This window comes from Epinephelus lanceolatus, chromosome 1, assembly GCF_041903045.1.
Source record: "Epinephelus lanceolatus isolate andai-2023 chromosome 1, ASM4190304v1, whole genome shotgun sequence".
Taxonomy (NCBI): domain Eukaryota; kingdom Metazoa; phylum Chordata; class Actinopteri; order Perciformes; family Serranidae; genus Epinephelus; species Epinephelus lanceolatus.
Window position 1 is genome coordinate 3,195,082 of NC_135734.1, and position 20,125 is coordinate 3,215,206.

General features: G+C 41.5%; 1 protein-coding gene across 1 annotated transcript in view; it reads left to right on the plus strand.

Moving 5' to 3' along the window:
• p3h1 (prolyl 3-hydroxylase 1) overlaps nt 1-18,103 on the plus strand; it is a 36,116-nt gene extending 18,013 nt beyond the window's left edge. Inside the window, exons 10-15 of the mRNA XM_033632401.2 lie at nt 5,640-5,735; nt 8,287-8,437; nt 12,942-13,059; nt 13,165-13,240; nt 13,371-13,511; nt 17,241-18,103. Of these exons, the coding sequence (XP_033488292.1) occupies nt 5,640-5,735; nt 8,287-8,437; nt 12,942-13,059; nt 13,165-13,240; nt 13,371-13,511; nt 17,241-17,741 (1,083 nt within the window). The 3' untranslated portion in view covers nt 17,742-18,103. The remainder of the gene's footprint in view (nt 1-5,639; nt 5,736-8,286; nt 8,438-12,941; nt 13,060-13,164; nt 13,241-13,370; nt 13,512-17,240) is intronic.
• The last annotated feature ends 2,022 nt before the right edge of the window (nt 18,104-20,125 follow it).

The window sequence follows — 20,125 nt, forward strand, 5'->3', positions numbered from 1 at the left end:
TACACCGGCTATGCTCCACCTGCGCTGACAGTAGACCTGGTTTCAGCTGGCGAGCTTTTAGCGCACCTTCGGCGAAGCCTTTTGGTACGAAACTGTCACTGCGCCAAGCTGGATCTGTGGACACCTCCCCCTGCTGCGCCGCCACACCCATCTCAGCGCACCTCGGTCTGCCAAACTACCAAACTGAGCGCGCCTCGGGTTGCGCTGCTCAAAACTAGCTCTGCGCAGGGTTCGCCACCCTGCACCGCGCCGGGAAACTAGAGGCCGATATCTCAAGAATGCCTCAAGGGAATTTCTCTATATCTGGCAAAACTTCCACTTGGACTCAACAATGACTGAGTAGTTTTTGGTGATGAAAGATCAAGGTCATTGTGACCTTGCATCTATTTCATTCTTGTGAATATTGTATCTCAAGAACACCTCAAGGGTATTTCTTTAACTTTATAACAAACCTTCACTTGGATAGAAGATGTACATTTTTGTCTGATAGGATAAAATGATGAAGTGATATAATTTTATATCCAAAAGGTCTATGGTCAACTTCACAGTGACATCATAATGATCCGCATAAAACAATTTTCTGTCCATTATTCAGCACCATATCACAGGAACAGGAGGGAGACATTTGGTCACTGAATTGGTGACTCTAATTTTGAAACTGTGCTGATTGTATAGATCTTCTGTGTGTGAAGCATCCATGTTTTCACAGACATGGATGGAAACTGTAAGAGAAACTTGACTGGTGCGTGGAGGCATACAACCACGATGCAGTAATTATAGTGTTAGTGACTTCCTGTAAACTTAAAATGTCATTCTTTATCTTCAGTATCACTGTCATTTTAATCCTATTTTTTAGATATTGAGTCCTCATCGTTCGCACATTGTTTACTGCAAAAGCAAAGGTTAGCGTATTGTAAGTCTCTTGACCTACAGGAACATTTTTGTGTTGAACAATCTCCTTTGCAGTGGCATCTCACCATTTCAGTGATGGCCTTAGGAGCTGGTAGTACATTAGTAGTAGGGGGTCTCAATTGGCCTTTATCATCCATGTAGTAGCCATTTTGCAGAGGAACTCTTGCCTGGCCCCGAACTTGAGCTTGCACATGTTGTTCCCCCATCAATAAGCTGTTTCAACACATCCTTTGTAGGTGGTAGCTTGTGTCTCTCTCTGCCTTATATTTGTCAAAATGTGCCATCTCAGCTCTGGAATGTTTCTTATTGCGATTCATTTTGAGTAATAGGAAGTGCACACAAACCTAGTCAAGTATTTCTGTTGTTCCTCCGTTACTCTAAAATTATCTGAAAGCATCCTCAAAGCTTCAGCGATGTCATCCTCAGCTTCAAGAAAGATCTTGAACAATGTTGCGTTATGCCAAGTTGACACTACATGAGTTAAGCCCTGATTTGCCACTAATTTAAAATAATTTAATTCCTGAGTCTATTCACTCCAATGAGAAAAGTGAACATGAGTACAGATTATGACGAATTCTCTCACCTCATAGTCACTAAAGTAAGTACTGGACTCAAGTTATTAATAACCTGTGATATTTGTAATCACCACAAGTTGACATGCGCATCACAAGACAAAGGCCTATTCATGGGAGATTTCTCCTGGGGAAGGATTTTATAGTGTGACCCCTTTGTTGCTGGTCAGTCATGTGTGTGAAAACCACAATAACTTCAAGACTTCCGACTACAAGACTAGTTGTGTAGTGTGAACTGAGCTTAAACCAACTCTTCAAACCGTACAGTATTGTCAGCAACAGAAAATGCTCTGAGTGTAGATAATGCTTTTGTCTTTTCTGGACCTATAATACCCCGGGGATATTTGGATCTGCAGAGTAGAGGGCAGCATTGGGATTGGGAATCTTGCGGGAGCGGGCGGGAATGGGCGGCTAAAAAAAAACACTGCAGGATCGGGATGTAGCCTATAGCGACAGGATGGAGTTAACAAATGTTGTGGAAAAGAAGCTCAAACAAGGTCTGAAGGCGCACTGAGCCCTCTACTTCCCAGTGCTCTCAAAGCTGGCACATTTCATCTTCAGTATCCCTGCATCCAGTGCGCCTTCAGAGCGGGCCTTTAGTTTCTGTGGGCGCATCTTGGAAGAGGGACGCACGGGATTGGGACCGCAGTCAGTCAGCAACATTCTCTTCCTCCGCAGCAATATTATGGCCAAGTGATTCATTTGTTAAATTCATTCTTTTCATTCGTTAACTTTGTTTATTTTATGTTATTTATTAGTGTTATTTGAGCCACTCACAGCCTACTCTCGTTGCTATTTGTTAATTACATAAAGAGGCGTGATGATGCCGGTGTTATTGATTATAGGCTTTATCTTTATCTTTATCTTTATCTCATTAATGTTTTTTATTCAGGTCTCTCTTAGAAAAGAGACCTTAACCTCAATCACTGCGTGATTATATAAAGGTAGAAAAATAAATAAAATACAGAGGAGGAGAATAGAATATGAAACAGCCTTTATTTCATTAAAAACTAAATGAAAACAACGAAATAGGAGCGCTATTCCTGACCAGTGCGTCAAAAGACATGCAGGTCAGGGAAACGAAACAAACAACCCCATGAATCTTCTTTATTAATAGCCTATAAAATGACGTGTTTTCTCCTGCGGGACGGGAGAAGACACAAAATCAATGCATCTCTATTATTGTGTGGGCATAAATTCTCAGAGTTTTGCAGGAGCGGGCGGGAGTGGACATACACATTGCGGGTGCGGGCGGGAGTGTAACACACATGTTGCAGTTGCGGGCGGTAATGGTCAGAAATTCAGCAGGAGCGAGCAGGAGCAAGATGAAGAAAACAGTCCCGCACAGGGCTCTACTGCAGAGCACCTGATGCCATCAAGATTGTAGTGTTCTTTCCCAACAAGTCATAGTTGGTCATTGCCAAAAGCAGGACATCTGTGTCAGAAGAGAAGAAAGTAATGACTGGTTCACACTACACGATATCAGCTTGATTATAGCCCGATGCAGCGATGTATGGTGTCAGCAAGGATTGTGAACGGATTGTGTACGCGATAATCCATTGTTTCATCTCATGTAGTGTGTCATAGTAGACTCACGGCGTTCCAACAGAAAGTCAAGCATGTTTGATTTTCTTTTTGTTGTTCACAACTACTCCCATCACAGCCGTCCCTTTGACCAAGGTGCCAGTTCACCTCCTGGGCACTGCTGAGGTGCCCCTGAGCAAGGCACCGAACCCCCCAACTGCTCAGAGCGCCTGTCACGGCAGCCCACTGTGACATCTCTCCACTTAGTGCATGTATAGGTCCAGTTTGTGCATGTGTGTGTTCGGACCTGTGTGTAATTGACAACAGAGTAAAAAATTGAATTTCCCCTCGGAGATTGATAAAGTATATAAAATAGGAACACAGAGCGATCTGCTGCTGTGGACAGCTGTACGGCAACAACACCCCAACCTTTTTGATATTTCCTCTAGGGATGTTACCACACAGAGTAAAGAAGGAAAAATGATGGGGTGAAACAACAGAGGCACTTTATCAACCCAGTGAGTACTGCAATTAGCATCAAACTAGCAAACATTAGCCCCTTTTCCACCAACATTTCCAGGAACTATTACTACCAGGAATTTATTTACCTGGGTAAAATAATTCCTGGTAATCTGTGTGGTTTGCGTTTCCACTGCTCCTCAAAGTTCCGGAAAATTTATTCAAATTAGCGTGATGACGTAGATGATTCGGCGTGTGCCCTGTATTTGGCTCCCCCAGCTTGGCTTTTTGTCTCAGCCAGCAGCTAAGTTTAAAAGTATTTTAAAATAAGTGTCAAACTAAGTTAGTCTACATACATACAGCTGTCATTTGAGCTTATTAGTTACAATTCACTATCAGCTGAACTAGCGTGCTGTCCTTCTGTAAGACATGACATTAGTGATGGTGGACGGAGCATATTGAATATCACTGTCTACATGTTTACATGTTCAGTCTTGCTGAACACATGTATTGATAAAGTATTGGCTTCTTACCCGTTACAGTTTAATGTCACTTACAGTAACGAATATAGCTGCTGTCAACTCGAGTCATTTTCGAGTTATCTTCACTTCATTTCTACCGCGGCTGCCTGGGTGTTCACCAGTTACCGTTTAAAATTGTCGTGTAGTGTGAACCAGGCATAAGTTGAACATCTGCAGATTTTTGTTTTGCTGTTGATACAGCAGAGCAGATCATTAAGGTGTCAACTTCCCATCAGCTCCTTTAGTATATTTTAGGCTGCTGCTTTATAATCGTCCATGAAACTGGCTGCAGTGTGTGTGTGTTCATGGCATTCTCAATGGTTCTGTCAATCCATGGCTTCTGGTTGTGGAATGATTGGGTACACTTGCTTCTGTTGTTTTACAAATGAAATCCACCACAGACTCATTGAATTCATTGATGACATTGACAGAGGTGTCCTGGAACATGCCCTATCCTTTGATTGGCTCCATCTCTCACATCACTGGGGGGTGCATTGAAGCAATTAACTACTAAATTCAACTCAAACTCAAACCAATTTGATCCAGCTAAAAACAGGTTATGGGTGGTCACCATTTTGAAAGTCCAAGATGGCCACCACAGAGACTATGAAAAAAAAATGGAAAAATGGTTTTGAGGTTTGTCAGACTAAAAACTTTACAAAAATGTATAGTTTATAAACTCCCCAAAGATTATGAAGAAAGTTTGAAATTAGGACATTGTGAACTTGACTTAGGAGTTAGTAGAGGGTAAAGAGGGCAAATATTGGACATATCAAGTGGCCAGAAACATGACTCCATAGATGTTTACTCTGTCCGCTGGTTAAGAAAATAAGCAACTGTTTGCTAATACGTTAGCCACACCAACTTTATAAAGTGATGGGATATCAATGATGCGTTAACTTTTCGTTTCACTGTGGCCAGAAAAATGGGTGCAGCTTTTACAAAGGCTGGTTGTTGTTTATGAAGGCTAAATGTTTTTAATTGATTTGAAAAAAAATTAAATAGGAATTAAATTTAAAAAATGAAATTGCATATCTGTCATTAAAAAATACTAGTTGTTGGAAAAATTAGTAACACTGTAAAGTGCTCCTTTAATTATAAGGCACTATTACTTATTTCATTCTCACTGCTGTCAGGTGAGTCAAATCGGTGTTTTTCATGTCATTGTCATTTCCTAAAAATCATGTTTGTGTTTCTCCAACCTTCCAGGCAGCCATAGGTTTTCAGTCATTTCAGTACAGTCTGAAATTCCTTTTGCAGAAACTATGAAGTTGTTTGAATGAATGGAAAAAACAGCACTACGGTCTTTTAAGGAACATTAGGGTTTAAGTTGATGTTATAAAGTAATCACAACAGTTGCAATGGGGTTTAAATGACAAATAGTTGGAGAATTGTCCATTTCAATTTCCAACAATTCAAATAACACACTGTAATCACTATAACAGGTTTTTTTCTTTAATGTCAGCAGTGTTAGAGCTGATTTATTTCAAAATAATAAGGTACAGGTATGCCTTTATTTATTATTTCCAAAGAATGTTGAAATTCTTCTTGTGTCACCTGATGCCTGTTTGTGTCCCGTGTCTGTGTATTTTCACTGTGTGTGTCAGTCAGTCCATTATGTCTGAGTGTTGATGTTGTGCATATTTCCCAGGCAGCTGCTCAGAAAGGTGACGGCTACAGGGGCCGCCCTTCCCCCCACTCCCCCAGTGAGATGTTCCAGGGAGTCACTGTCCTGAAGGCTGTAAAGGTCTTTATTTCTGTTCCTCTAAAGCATAAAACATAAAAGTATTCAGTCAAACCTGTGATGTTCTCATTACAGAACAGCCATCCAAGACACGTTTTAAAGGGGACCTATTATGCTCATATTCAGATTCATACTTGTATTTTGGGTTTCTACTAGAATATGTTTACATACTTTAGTCAGAAAACACATAATTTTCCTCATACTGTCTATGCTAGGACACCTCTGTTCACTCTCTGTCTGAGATGCTCTAGTATTATTATTATCATTAATTATAATAACTTTATTTGTATAGCACTTATTTAAACAAGGTTAAAACGTGCTTCACAAAGTGCATGAGAATAAGAACAATAAGATTACAATAATTTGAAAAATGTCAAGATCTAAGAAAAATAGTTCATATAGAGGCAAAAACAGAATAAAAGGAAATAAAACTCAAAAGTTAGAAATCACAAAAGTACAAATCAGGCATTAAAAGGCAAAGCTTTCCTATAAAAATATGTTCTAAGTAATGATTTAAAAATGGGTAATGTGCTAATAAGCCTAATCTCCACAGGCAGAGAATTTGAGAGCCTCTGGGCCTCAGGAAAAGACACAGCTGATTTAATTTTGATAATATTTCTTAGGTGGAAGTAGCAGGATTAAATGAGATTATTGACATCGTTCAAAGTTCAATTGAGAATCAAAAGTGATGCCTATATTTCTTTCTATAGATTTTATATTAGTTGCCAGAGGACCAATAAACAGTTGTAATTTGCTTGCTAGTTGATCAAGGCCAAAGATTATTACTTCTGTCTTGTCTTAGTCTAGCTGCAGAAAATTACAAGTCATCCATTTCTTAATAGCACTAAAGCACTTCATTAAAGTGCTCAGACAGCTAACATTATCTGGCTTAAAGGACAGGTAGATTTGTGTGTCATCAGCGTAAAACTGTTCAGATACCCATACTAAAATGGCTGATATGAATGGAAGCATATAAAGTGAAATCAAAATAGAACTAAGAATAGATCCCTGTGGCACCCCACACATCAGTGGAGCTGAAGACAAAACAAAATTATCAATGGAAACTAGGACTGCCACGATTAGTCAACTAATCGATGACTAATCGACTATTAAAATAATTGATGACTATTTTAGTAGTCGACTAATCGGTTTGAGTCATTTTTCATAGAAAAGTACTATAAAAGTACCCCAAAATACTCTTAGTCCAGCTTCTTACATTCAAATATTGGCAGCTTTACACACTCTCCCATGACGGTGAACTAAAACCCTTTGGCGTGAATAAGAAACAAGACATTAGATGACGTGATTTTGGGGTTTGGGAGAGACAGACCGACATTTTTCAACATTTTAACACATTTTTCGATGAAATGATTAGTCGACTAATCGAAGAAATAATCGACAGATTAGTCAACAATGAAAATAATCGTTAGTGGCAGCCCTAATGGAAACAGAAAATTCTCTGTCTGAGAGATATGATTCAAACGATTTAAGAGCAGTTCCAGATATACCTACACACTGATTTAGTCTATTGATGAGAATGTTATGATCGACAGTGTTGAATTCAGCATAGAGGCCAAGAAGCAATAAAAAAGAACATTCCCCAGCATCATGCCCCATCAGTAACTCGTTAGTGACCTTTAGGAGAGCAGTTTTAGTGCTATGTTGTGTGTAAAACCCAGATTGGAGATGTTATTATTGTCTAACACAACTAAGAGTTGAGTTAACAGCATCTTTTCAAGAACTCTTAAGCCCCCTCCCTAAAAAGCCCAGTTTGCTCAGTCTGATTGATCAGTGACGTGGCTCAGAGGAGCGGGTCGTCCACTAATCGGAAGATCAGTGGTTCGATCCACAGCTCCTCCAGCCTACATGTGGAAGCATCCTTGAGCAAGATACTGAACCCCAAATTGCTTGTGAAGGCTGCTCCCTCGGTGTGTGAGTGAGTTAAAAACTGAGTAGCAGGTGGCACCTTGAATGGTAGCCTCAGCCACCAGTCTATGAATGTGTGTGTGAATGGGTGAATGTGACTCGTAGTGTAAAAAGCGCTTCGAGTGGTCGAAAGACTAGGACAATGAATCTACCCTTCTCTAGTCAATGAATAATATACTTTCTACAGAAAAATATCACCAATTAAAGCTTCTAAACACAACCAGACATGTTTCAGGAGGAATATGATCTGAAATTAGGAAGAAATTCATAATAGCAACTAAATTTACACGTTTCCCTGAGGCTATGTAATGTCAGCACTTGCAGTAGTGTGCCTGGAGCAGATGACCATATAAAGAAATCTGTTTCGATCTGATATTGGTTTGTCTCAAATTAGAAAAAAACATTGGAAAGGTTCAGGATGGTCTGAATCCTGGGTTTTTTTCTCATCTATTTGAAACTTTGGCCATGTTTAAATGAACATTCAACTTTGTAACATAAATGATGGAAAATAAGGAAAAGCATAATAGGTCCCCTTCATACATACCATCATTTATTTGTTTTTAATGAAAACAGCCATATTTAAAGACGTATAGCTGCTGTTAAACAGTGTTTCCAACTCCTCCTACAGCTTGGACAGGAGGGGACAGTTCCACTGAAGAGCGCTCGCCTCTTCTTTGACATCAGTGACAAGGTGAAGAAGGTGTTAGAGTCATACTTTCGTCTGGACGCTCCGCTCTACTTCTCCTACTCCCACCTAGTCTGTCGCTCGGCCATTGATGGTAAGTGTCCAACAGGGACAGTTTGCTGGTGTTTTGTCTGTGGAACAGTCTAATCCACTGCTGCATATTCAGAACACATCGTGGTGAAGAGGGAGCTGAGTCAGTAGGCAAAGCTTTCGATTTAGTGGTTCCTTTATGTCCCAACCCTTACCTATCGTCATGAGCTTTGGGTAGTGACCGAAAGAATGAGATCGTGGATACAAGCAGCTGAAATTAGTTTCCTCTGTGGGCTGGCTGGGCTCAGCCATAGAGATAGGATGAGGAGCACAGACACCTGAAGGGAGCTCCAAGTAGAGTCGCTGCTGCTTTGTGTCAAAAGTGGTCAGTTGAGGTTGTTTGGGCATCTGATAAGGATGCCTGGAGGTGAAACTTTGTGAAATGTAAGTATTAGCTACCTTACTCATGGTTTCAGCTCTTAGAGGTGCTCCAGGCAAGCCAAACTGGTAGGAGGCCCTGGGGCAGACCCAGAACACACTGGAGGGATTATAAATGTCATCTGGCCTGGGAATACCTCAGGATCCCCCAGGAGGAGCTGGCAAGCATCGCTGGGGAGAGGGATGTCTGGGGTACTTTGCTCAATCTGCTGCCCCTGGTGACCCAGGATAAGCGGTTGAAAATGGATGGATGGATGGATGGATGTTTGCTGAAAACAGCTGTGTGCTACTGCTACAACCAGGTGGATGAGAGCAGAGTTGCTTGCTGGCAAAGTGAAGTGGCTAAATGTGTCTGCAAAGCTGAGGGAAACTGAAGAGTTGGGTGATTATTCTTTGTGTCACAAGTTCAACTCTATTTCATGTGTCACCCAGCTGTTACCGACAGTGATTTGATCTATTGGTGGTAACGAGTAGTCATGCTTTAGTAACATCATCCACGTTGGCAATAAAGGATATTGATGCAGTACTGGTGGCAGGCATGGGCAGAGCTGCTGTGGGGGCATGGGGTTGGCTGCCCTGTGGCCACCACCTGGTAGGGGCCTCCTGATGGGCTCCCTCTAATTCACTGTAAATGATGGTAACTGGTAGAATCCAACAGGGGGCCAGAAGGGGAAAATGTAGTAGCCACCTCACTCATGCTTTCAATTGTAAACCAGCACGGGAATGACAATTACTGACAAACCACTATGTTCTGAGCAGACACATTGAAAACACCATAAATTGTAGAGAAACAGCTGTATTTCAGAAAAAATGCAAACTTAAAGGGAAATTTCAGTTTATTTCAACCTGTCTCCTATCGTCCTAAATTTATTTCAAGTGACTAGTGACATAAAAATAATAGTTAGCATGTTAGCCATTAGCCTAGATACAGCCGGGGCGCATAGTAGCGTCAGACCTGTTAAAACGTAAGTGAACGGGCAACCTTCAAGTGCAAAGTTAGTCCACTAAACAAGCTTTTTTTTCCACAATGACCGCCTCATATCGTTAGGATAAATGTCAGAGAACATATAGAAAATGACATGTAAACGTGTTGTCTTATCTTACCGGTGTGGTGCCATGTTTGTTTACCATTTAGCTCTGCTTTCCAAAGTAAAAAAAATATCGCGAGAACAAGCAGCAACAGCTGGAAGGCAGAACCAGACAGTAGCCTGAAAAGTTCATTCATTTATTTTATGAAAGATTTATAGAATAATGGCTGACTTTTTGCCAGACTTTGACTTTGTGGAGGAGGAATTTGATTTTGCAGAGTTTGATGGCCATCCTTATTTATTTGAGCCAGAATACACTGATGAAGAGCTTCGTGAAATTGAAGAACGGAGGAGGAGAGAGAGAGAGGCGCAACAGGTAGAGGACGAGAGAGGAGGAATGGCTGCTGCAAGGCTGCGTAGCTTTGGAGATTGGTGGTGTACCTGTGAATGCTGTGCCCCAATGCCCACAGAAGAGGAATGCCTCTGTTGCAAGGAATGGGACCGGTTGCAGCCTTATTTTCAAGGTCTGGATGTGACCGAGGACGAGACACCTCCACCTGGAGTAGTGTCCAGCTGAGCTTTATCTAGAGCTCGCGAGATATATTTTGGCCACGCTTTGGAAAGCAGAGCTAAATGGTAAACAAACATGGCAGTACACCGGTAAGGTAAGACAACACGTTTACATGTCATTTTCTATATGTTCTCTGACATTTATTCTAATGATATGAGGCGGTCTTTGTGGAAAAAAAGCTTGTTTAGTGGACTAACTTTGCACTTGAAGGTTGCCCGTTCACTTACGCTTTAACAGGTCTGACGCTACTATGCACCCCGGCCAGGGCGTAAAATTAACATTTTACCTCGTCTGCCATTGGCTAGTGACCTCCAAAAATTTACCGGCCAAACATATTTTTCACCAGCCAAATAAAAAATTGTGCCTTATTTGACGAAAAATAATTACCTTACGTTTTTAGTATGAAAATCCAACTTTAGGAAGATCCAGCCCTGTCCTCTGTGTTTCTTTGGCGTGCTTGTGGCAAAGGCTGCAGTAGTAGCATCACGATACCACAGCCAAAATGAGGCAGATGTGCCTTTTGTCTTTTATAATAAGATAAATCACTTTTCTATAATACATCAGTGATATTTCAATGGAATAAATTACTTACTGATTTATTCATACTTCAAAAACAGCATCAATAAGTGATTAACATAGGGGGGATCAAAATAAAATAAAAATCAACCAGCCACCCTCCTCTCCTGACAGTCCCTCCATAAGTAAAGAGCAGTCCCTAAAGTGCGGTGAGGTTTGTGGAAATGTGAACAGCTCGTTTCTCCTCTGACACGCCACATACCTGTGTACCGCCACGGCTCAGTTGTCCAGGTACTACTGGGCAGTCATGACACCAACGAAAGAGGAAATTACTGGACCTGGAGTCGGACTTAGTCGGAGATGGCCGGTAAGCCGTTATCTTGCGCCGCAGAGCACTATGAACCTCCGCCGTGTTCCTGTTTGTGACCCCGTTTAACCCACAACCTCCAGGATTCGCATTTCCTTTCTGCTGCTGGTTGAAACGTGATAATAGGGGCGCCCCAGCGCCCACTCCACTAACTTGACGTGGAAATGAGCGGTAGTCTAGAAAACTGGCGAGTTTTTTTGTTGTTGTTGTTGTTTTGTTTTTTTTTCGAGGGCGCTCATGCGCCCTCACATAGATTGCGCCCTGGGCGGTCGCCCACATTGCCCATGGCAAAAACCATCCCTGGACACAGCTGGCAGAAATGGTCGAAGCACATAAAAGACCCACATGCAATTCAGAATTTTCCATCGGCCACTGGTGGGTGTGTGTTTTTGTTTTACACGCCAAACTCATTTTTTACCCGCCATTGGCACTTGGCGGGTGTTAATTTTATGCCATGGCCCCGGCTGTATCTAGGCTAACGGCTAACATGCTAACTATTATTTTTATGTCACTAGTCACTTGAAACAAATTTAGGACGACAGGAGACAGGTTGAAATAAACCAAAATTTCCCTTTAACAGCTAATTTTAAGAACTACCCTTTTCAGTGCGATGTATTATAGGGATCCTGGGATATGGACTTCACTAGACTACAATGTAAATGTACATAAGCCCCATTTTGATCTGCTCCTGTTTACTGTTTGAATCATTTTTGATGTAGCTGTGCATTCCCTAGCAGGGACAAGTGAAAAATAATTTGTCTTAAATAAATTACATTTTGATTAGGAAGAAGTCAGTCAGAATGTGCACCTGTCACTGTCACTGCCTGTGGTGTTGCAGAAGGACTTTGTGTTGGAATATGCCTGATATAGTGCTGTAGATTGCTGTGTCTATGATGTTTATGTTAGTGTGTGTAAGAAAGATGTGGTACTGACTGAGACAGTGTACTTGACCTGTTCAGCACCACCGTTGTCAATCAGCTGTCTAGCTCAGAGTGTTGACAGACGATGAAAAGGAGGTTTCAACACTGTTACTTTATTCTACAGTACTTAACATGGACCATACAAACCAGGTCTCCATGGCACAATGTTCTCTTAACATATATGAACAGTCGAACATAGTCTATATAACCTGCACCTAACACTTTACTGTTGAGAGTCCTCTTGTGTGGATGTTGTTCAGAGTAGTGTGGTGACAGTGTGTGTTCAACTCTCAACTCAAGTAGATCACAACAAAACAAAAAGAAGGCACCACCTTGTGGCATTATTTGGCATTACAGTAATACCACAAATCTGGCTGTTACATCATCACGGTGCCATATTTGGTGCTGAAACTTTTAAACTTGACTGGCAACCTGTTTTCTTTATTTGTTCTTCAGAACAAGCTTGTCCAACAAGCTGCTTTACTGTATGTTTTATTAGATATATAGGCTTGCTTGGCTCATCAAGTGACACATTATGCATAGCATATGGAGATATCTTCCAAATTAATGGTTGAGAATTTTAAAATGACTTGAGGGTCCCATGAGAAAGCTCTGCTCCCACTGGGCTGAGAGTCCAGTTTCGCCCCTGGTGGCAGGGAATAGTGGTTTGGGTTGTGTGATCACAGTATAAAATACGGTGACCTCTCTCTGCACCGTTGTTTCTTCAGAGAAGCAGGAGGACCGTGAGGACCTGAGTCACCCTGTTCACGTGGACAACTGTCTGCTGGTCTCTGAGCTTAACGAATGTATAAAGGAACCTCCAGCATACACACACAGAGACTACAGGTGAGCACACACATAGAAATACACGACAGAGTCTATCCTTCAACCAGACAGCCCTGATGACAAGCAGCCACATAACATCTTCCCTCTAATGTCTTTCCCCTGCAGTGCCATCCTTTATCTAAATGATGATTTTGAGGGAGGAGATTTTATTTTCACTGAATTGGATGCTAAAACAGTCACGGTAAATATTCAGCTTTTCTTTCCAGTATCTTTTTCATGTGTTGCACTGAAACATATAAATAATAAATGAAAAGCTTCAGTGTGATTAAATGTTGCATGTTGTGTTGTTTTGCATTTTTGAACATCTTCAGGCCGAGGTGAGTCCACAGTGCGGCCGTGTGGTCGGGTTTGGAGCAGGGCAGGAAAACCCACATGGTGTCAGAGCCGTCACCAAGGGTCAGAGGTGTGCTGTGGCACTGTGGTTCACCCTGGATCCTGCTCACGAGGAAAAGGTACACATGGTCTCTGGGCTGTCATGTCTGTTTCACTGACATGAGCATAACTAGGAATCACTCTACCATTGTAGAATTTACCAGCGGCGTCTGCTAATGTGTAAAGTAAAAATTCAGTTCAGTTCACATGTAGCTGCACCGGACTGCCATGGTGAAAAGAGGAGCTGAGCTGGAAGACCAAGTTTTCTATCTACCAGTCCATCTACATCCCAAACCTCACCTATGATTATGAGCTTTGGGTAGTGATCGAAAGAATGAGATTGTGGAAACAAGCGGCCGCAGTGACTTCCTTCTTGAGGGTGGCTGGGCTCAGCCTTAGAGATAGGGTTGGGAGTTCAGACATCCTTTCATGTCAAAATGGTCAGTTGAGGTAATTCAGACATCTGATCAGGATGCCTCCTGGTTGCCTCCCATTAGAGGTTTTCCAGGCACATCCAACTGGTAGGACACACTGGAAGGATTACATATCTCAACTGGCCTGGGAACACCTTGGGACTCCCCAGGAGGAGCTAGAAAGTGTTGCTGGAGAGAATGACATCTGGAGTACTTTACTCCGCCTGCTGCGCCCGTGACCCGGCCCCAGATAAGTGGATGAAAAAGGATGGATGGATGGATGTGTTGGGGTCAACATTTTCAGGGTGTCACACCAATTATGTTGGGTACAACACCGTTAATGTTGTAAATTGGCTACCGGAAATAATTAATAATTATTAATAAGAATTAATAATTATGTTGAATAATGTGACTTAATTAACATTAAATCACCTCGTGGGGCACCATTCCCGTAAAGGGATGGGGAATTAACAGTAAAGCCTGAAGGATTTCAGAGTTCTTGACGCAGCAGATGTTGACTATTCATTCACTCCTGTGCAACATTAAACAGACAGCAGGCATGATTCCAAAGAATTATATTTATTCGCAAAGTAAGCAAAGCAAAACCAAAACACACAAATTCTAACTGACAAGCTTGGTGTGTGTGTGTGTGTGTGTGTGTGTGTGTGTGTGTGTGTGTGCGAGAGAGAGAGACAAAGGCCGTTTGGCCTACAAAACAAAATGGCTGACAACAGAGAACTACAAGATGGCCGAATCAAAGCTGGCTTCAGATCGGGGGAGGTGTTTGTCTGACCGTGTGGTCAGGACAAGGACAAAGGAAAAGAAGCGGGAACTTTGAGATGCCTGTTTGGGTGTAGCTCTGTTGAAAGCCTGTTTGTAGATGAGTCTATATGGATGTGATTTGTGTTGCAAACGGTCTGGATTAGTGAAGAGATTGTTTAGTTGTGTGTCTGTGAACAACATTAGCAAACTAAACACTTAGCTTTGGCGAAGCCAACTAACCAATGACCTAACTGCAAACAATTACAATTACTCAGTGACAGCATTAAATAACATACAACAAGTTAAACAGTCTTGCTTAGCCTGTAAAGCTGTGATAAAGTTATGCCCAATTGTTACGTTACCGATCCTTGAGTGGATGGAAGAAAGAGTCACTTGGTGGTGTGATGCTTTGTTAGCCGGCGGAAAAAGCCTGGAAAGAGCTGTGGTTCCAGATGCAGTCTTTGGTGTGTCCTTTGTTCGAAAGGTGGAACTCTGAGGAAGCTGGTCGCTTGAGGTCTTTACAGAGTTAGACGCTGGGTGCTAACTCACTTGGTTCTCCTTGTTGCTAGAAAGCTAGTTGCAAACCTTGTGCTTGCAAGTCTAACTTTTCTGCTTCAGGTTTGCCTGGGCCTTGAGCATGGGCAAGTCATGGTCCAGGACAAAGAGAGGGCTGCTCGGCAGCTCCCGAGTAAGAGAGAGGACTGTCTGAAGGGAGCAGACCTTCTACAGATGCCTGTGACATCACAGACTCACATGTCATTGTAAAAGTCTTGTCTAATCAAGTTTGGCGACTGTTCTCACTGAGGTGAGAAATAGCTCTCTTTGTCTGAAGAACAAAGAGCATGCAGAGAAGAGAATCCTTCACATGTCCAGTTTAGATTTTAACAAATGACAAATCATCTGTGGTCCTGTGAATCCTAACAGATGGATGGATGGATGGATGGATAAGAGAAACACAATAAAATGAAAACTCCTCGGAGAGTGAAACTTTGACAACTGCAAAACTCTCCCACTAATATGTCAGAGCAACAATAGTGAGTCTGAACCATTGTTTTAACCATTCATAACTGAAAGAGGCAAAGCAGACATAAATACCTGTAAATAGTGTACCCTCATTGAAACCTATAGCATAATGGAACAGTCATTATCACAGTAGCATCTAATCCAGAATGTCTGCCTCTGGTCTTGACTTTTTATGCCTCTGCACTGGCGATAGCTGTGACCAGAGGGAGGCATTTTGTTTTTGGGTTGTGCATTCGTCCATCTGTCCCATTTTTGTGAACGTGGTATCTTAAGAACACCTCGAGGAGATTTCTCCAAATTTGGCATAAACAGCCACTTGGACTAAATGGGCCTTTTTAGACCACTCTCTACACCCTCTCCCTACCCACTTTCACCTCATTTGTACGCTCATACAGAGGGTCTGCACCACATTTAGTGCTATCCCAAACCAACTAGCGGGGAGTGGAAGGGGGTTGTCAAACCCTTCAACAGCGAGCCTGCACCGATGCCGACTTACTGACCATGTGCAATGCTGGATTGTATTTATCAAGAGGACACTCCGTACAAATAAAGTTCCAGGTGGCTACCTTTACAAATGTAAACTGCTTAAACTAAGATGGACATTTGTCATACAGATTTTAACATCTTAAAGGTTACATTGTATTTAGGATAAAATCTACCCTTCTCTAGTCACTAGAAATCAATCAATTTATCGAATTATTGATAACTTTTAATGACAAACTTATAATATCAAAATATTCAGGTAGTCAATAGCAGCACATACTGATTAAATATAAATGCTACAAATACATGTGAGGAACAAAAAATGGGATTAGCCTTTATTTTTCTCCATGGTTGTGAAAAGTTACTTAAAACAGTTTCTTTTTTTCACCGCAGAGAGTAAAATTTGTCCCAAAGCTTGCTGCTGTGTTTATTCCCCACAAACTCATAAAGGATGCTTCATTCAACCTTGTAAGTGACTACAAAGGGAGTTCTATTCTGTGACGGAGTGGTAATAGGTAGGGTCTGGTTTCGGATGGGCTTAATGATGAACTGATTAGATTGTGGTGGTCAAAGGTCAAAGGTCTCTGTGACCTTCCGTCCATTTTCATTCTCATGAGAACGTCTTGAGGATTTTTTTTTTTTAAATTTGGCATAAATGTGTACGCAGACTAAAAATGAGCTGATTAGAATTTGGTGGTCAAAGGACAGTGTGACCTCGCAAAACATGTTTTTGGCCATAACTCAAGAATTCATACACTAATTATGACAAAATGTCATACAAATGTTTAACAGGATATAATGATAAAGTGAGAACATTTTATATCCAAAAGGTCAAAGGTCAACTTCACTCTGACATCATGTTTTCTGACTATTATTCAATGTCATATCTCCGGAGCAGAAGGGGAGACATTTGGTCAGATACTGAATTACTTGATTGTCTAGATCCTCTGTGCTGCTGGGGGGAAGATGTGTGTAAAGCATCCATGTTTTCACAGACATGGATGTTAACTGTAAGAGATACTTAAGTGGTCGTGGGTCATACAACCACAAGGTGTTATTCTTATTGAATCTTAATTTGCTGATTTTGCATTCTGTTTTCCCTCAAATGTTTCTTTTTCTGTCTTGTAGGAGAGAATCCAAGCTCAGGATATGCTGAAGATGTTTTCTACCCCTGTGGATGCAGAGTTTATCAAAAAGAAGGCATATGACACCTCCAAGCCCCAACTGACAACACCAGAAGCTTCTGCACAGGCTGACCAGGACAAAGCAGATAGTAAGCAAGATGACAAACCAGCAGACATGCAGGCTAACAAACCAGCCGACTCACCAAAGGGCAAAGCCGAGGTGAAACTGGTCAGCAAAACAAAAACTGGCACTAAAGCAAAAGCTGCTCCTAAAGCAAAGGTTAAAGCTGGAGACCAAGCAAAGACCAAGACAGCAGACAAAGTCAAACCTGCTGTGAAGAAAGACAGAAAACAGATGGTTAAAACACAAGCCAAGCAGGTAGTCAAAAAGAATGCAAAATCGGCTGCAAAAAAGACAGTCAAAGTTGCTGCCAAGACGGACCCCAAAAAAACAGCTCACGCAATGTCAGCCTCAGACTCTCAGAACAGCAAGGATGAGCTGTGATTAAACAACACCTGTGACTGTGTCTATGTGCTGTCTATATTTCTGTTTTCTACAAGGTCTTCTCTGTGGGTGATTGATTGAAAGGTTGAAATCATTACTTGAGTACTTGACAGCCAAACTGCTAATCTGCTAGAGTGCCCCAAACCATCTCTGTCTGACATCCAAAGTTCTGTATCTGTATAGATGGTAACTGTTTTGATCAACATGACTTCTCTTTATCTTCTTTTATTTGTGATGTCATGCTGTGGAACCAAGCACAGGTAAATTAAAGAAAGACGGAGGTCAATGTGAGCAGAACCTTTCTGTTGAGAAAAACTCAAATCAACTGTGTGAATCACTGAAATAAAATGGGTGTTTCTAAATAATGGTGAGTTTTCATAAAATAACGGAAAACAAAACAATGCAGTACCCAGAGCTGACACTGGGTGTCAGGCTGGAAGCATTGTTCAGTAATCTGTCACACACTCACTGCTCATTTAACAAGCCATAACAAATTCACTTTGTTATGGCTTGTAGAAATCCTCAGGTAATGATCTTCAAGATTTGGGGAAGTGCAGCTGTTCTCCTGCTGTGATTTGATTTCAACCTGAATAATTTAAAGCCCAAGTGCTCATTGTTCTTCTGACTTCCTTTAAGCTCAACACATTTCTGCACTGTCACATTATAAATCTCAAAGCCTAGCTTAGTAAAACGACTATGTCGAAGTTTGGAGTTTAGGCCTACACTGATGTGTCTGTTTTCTCTGTGGACACTGCTGTTGGGAATTAATTAAATTTAGAAAAGATACACTATCAGTTCTTTCCATCTCAAGCATTACATTTTTCCCTACAGAGCCTCAGTTGATAGAAAACACATCATTAATGATGCATCTCCAGTACAGTATATCTGCTCTACTACTGCACTTATCTACTTGTACTTAGTATTTTTATTTCACTCCACTTTTCTACATTCTAGAGGGAAGTGTTTAATACTGAACTAACTACATTTAATTTAACAAGTGCAGTGCCCATAGTAAGCATATATTTTGGTAAGGAGGCGTCAGTTGGAAGATGATAGGCTACGTGTGTTTGTGATTGATATGGATACAGATTGAGGTGTATATGTTTGTTGTTCAGTTGTTGTTTATGAAGTTGTTGTAATGTCTTGTGTTTGGCTTTTAGCAATGACACTGTAGGGAGTTGAACCCCATTTCACTAATGTGAAAGTACCACTACCAGTATCTTTTTGCTTTGTCATTGGGAAAAGTGTAAAAACAAATGGAACATCAGTCAACTGAGTGGTGAAGTGCAATGTACTTTCTGCAACCAACATGAAGCTATCGTTAAAGCAGGTGAAGTTAGTGGACAGTTAGGTTCGGATGACTGACGCTAAAAGCCTTAAAAATTTTGGTTTATTTCAACCTGTCTCCTATCGTCCTAAATTTGTTTCAAGTGACTAGTGACATAAAAATAATAGTTAGCATGTTAGCCTAGATACAGCCGGGGTGCATAGTAGCGTCAGACCTGTTAAAACGTAAGTGAACGGGCAACCTTCAAGTACAAAGTTAGTCCACTAAACAAGCTTTTTTTCCACAAAGACCACCTCATATCGTTAGGATAAATGTCAGAGAACATATAGAAAACAACATGTAAACGTGTTGTCTTATCTTACCGGTGTGGTGCCATGTTTGTTTACCATTTAGCTCTGCTTTCCAAAGCACAGCCGAAATATCGCGAGAACAAGCAGTGATCTCATACTGTGCCTGAAATCTCGTGAGAACAAGCAGCAACAGCTGGAAGGCAGAACCGGACAGTAGCCTGAAAAGTTCATTCATTTATTTTATGAAAGATTTATAGAATAATGGCTGACTTTTTGCCAGACTTTGACTTTGTGGAGGAGGAATTTGATTTTGCAGAGTTTGATGGCCATCCTTATTTATTTGAGCCAGAATACACTGATGAAGAGCTTCGTGAAATTGAAGAACGGAGGAGGAGAGAGAGAGAGGCGCAACAGGTAGAGGACGAGAGAGGAGGAATGGCTGCTGCAAGGCTGCATAGCTCTGGAGATTGGTGGTGTACCTGTGAATGCTGTGCCCCAATGCCCACAGAAGAGGAATGCCTCTGTTGCAAGGAATGGGACCGGTTGCAGCCTTATTTTCAAGGTCTGGATGTGACCGAGGACGAGACACCTCCACCTGGAGTAGTATCAAGCTGGGCTTTATCTAGAGCTCACAAGATATATTTCGGCCGTGCTTTGGAAAGCAGAGCTAAATGGTAAACAAACATGGGAGCACACCAGTAAGGTAAGACAACACGTTTACATGTCGTTTTCTATATGTTCTCTGACATTTATCCTAACGATATGAGGCGATCTTTGTGGAAAAAAAGCTTGTTTAGTGGACTAAC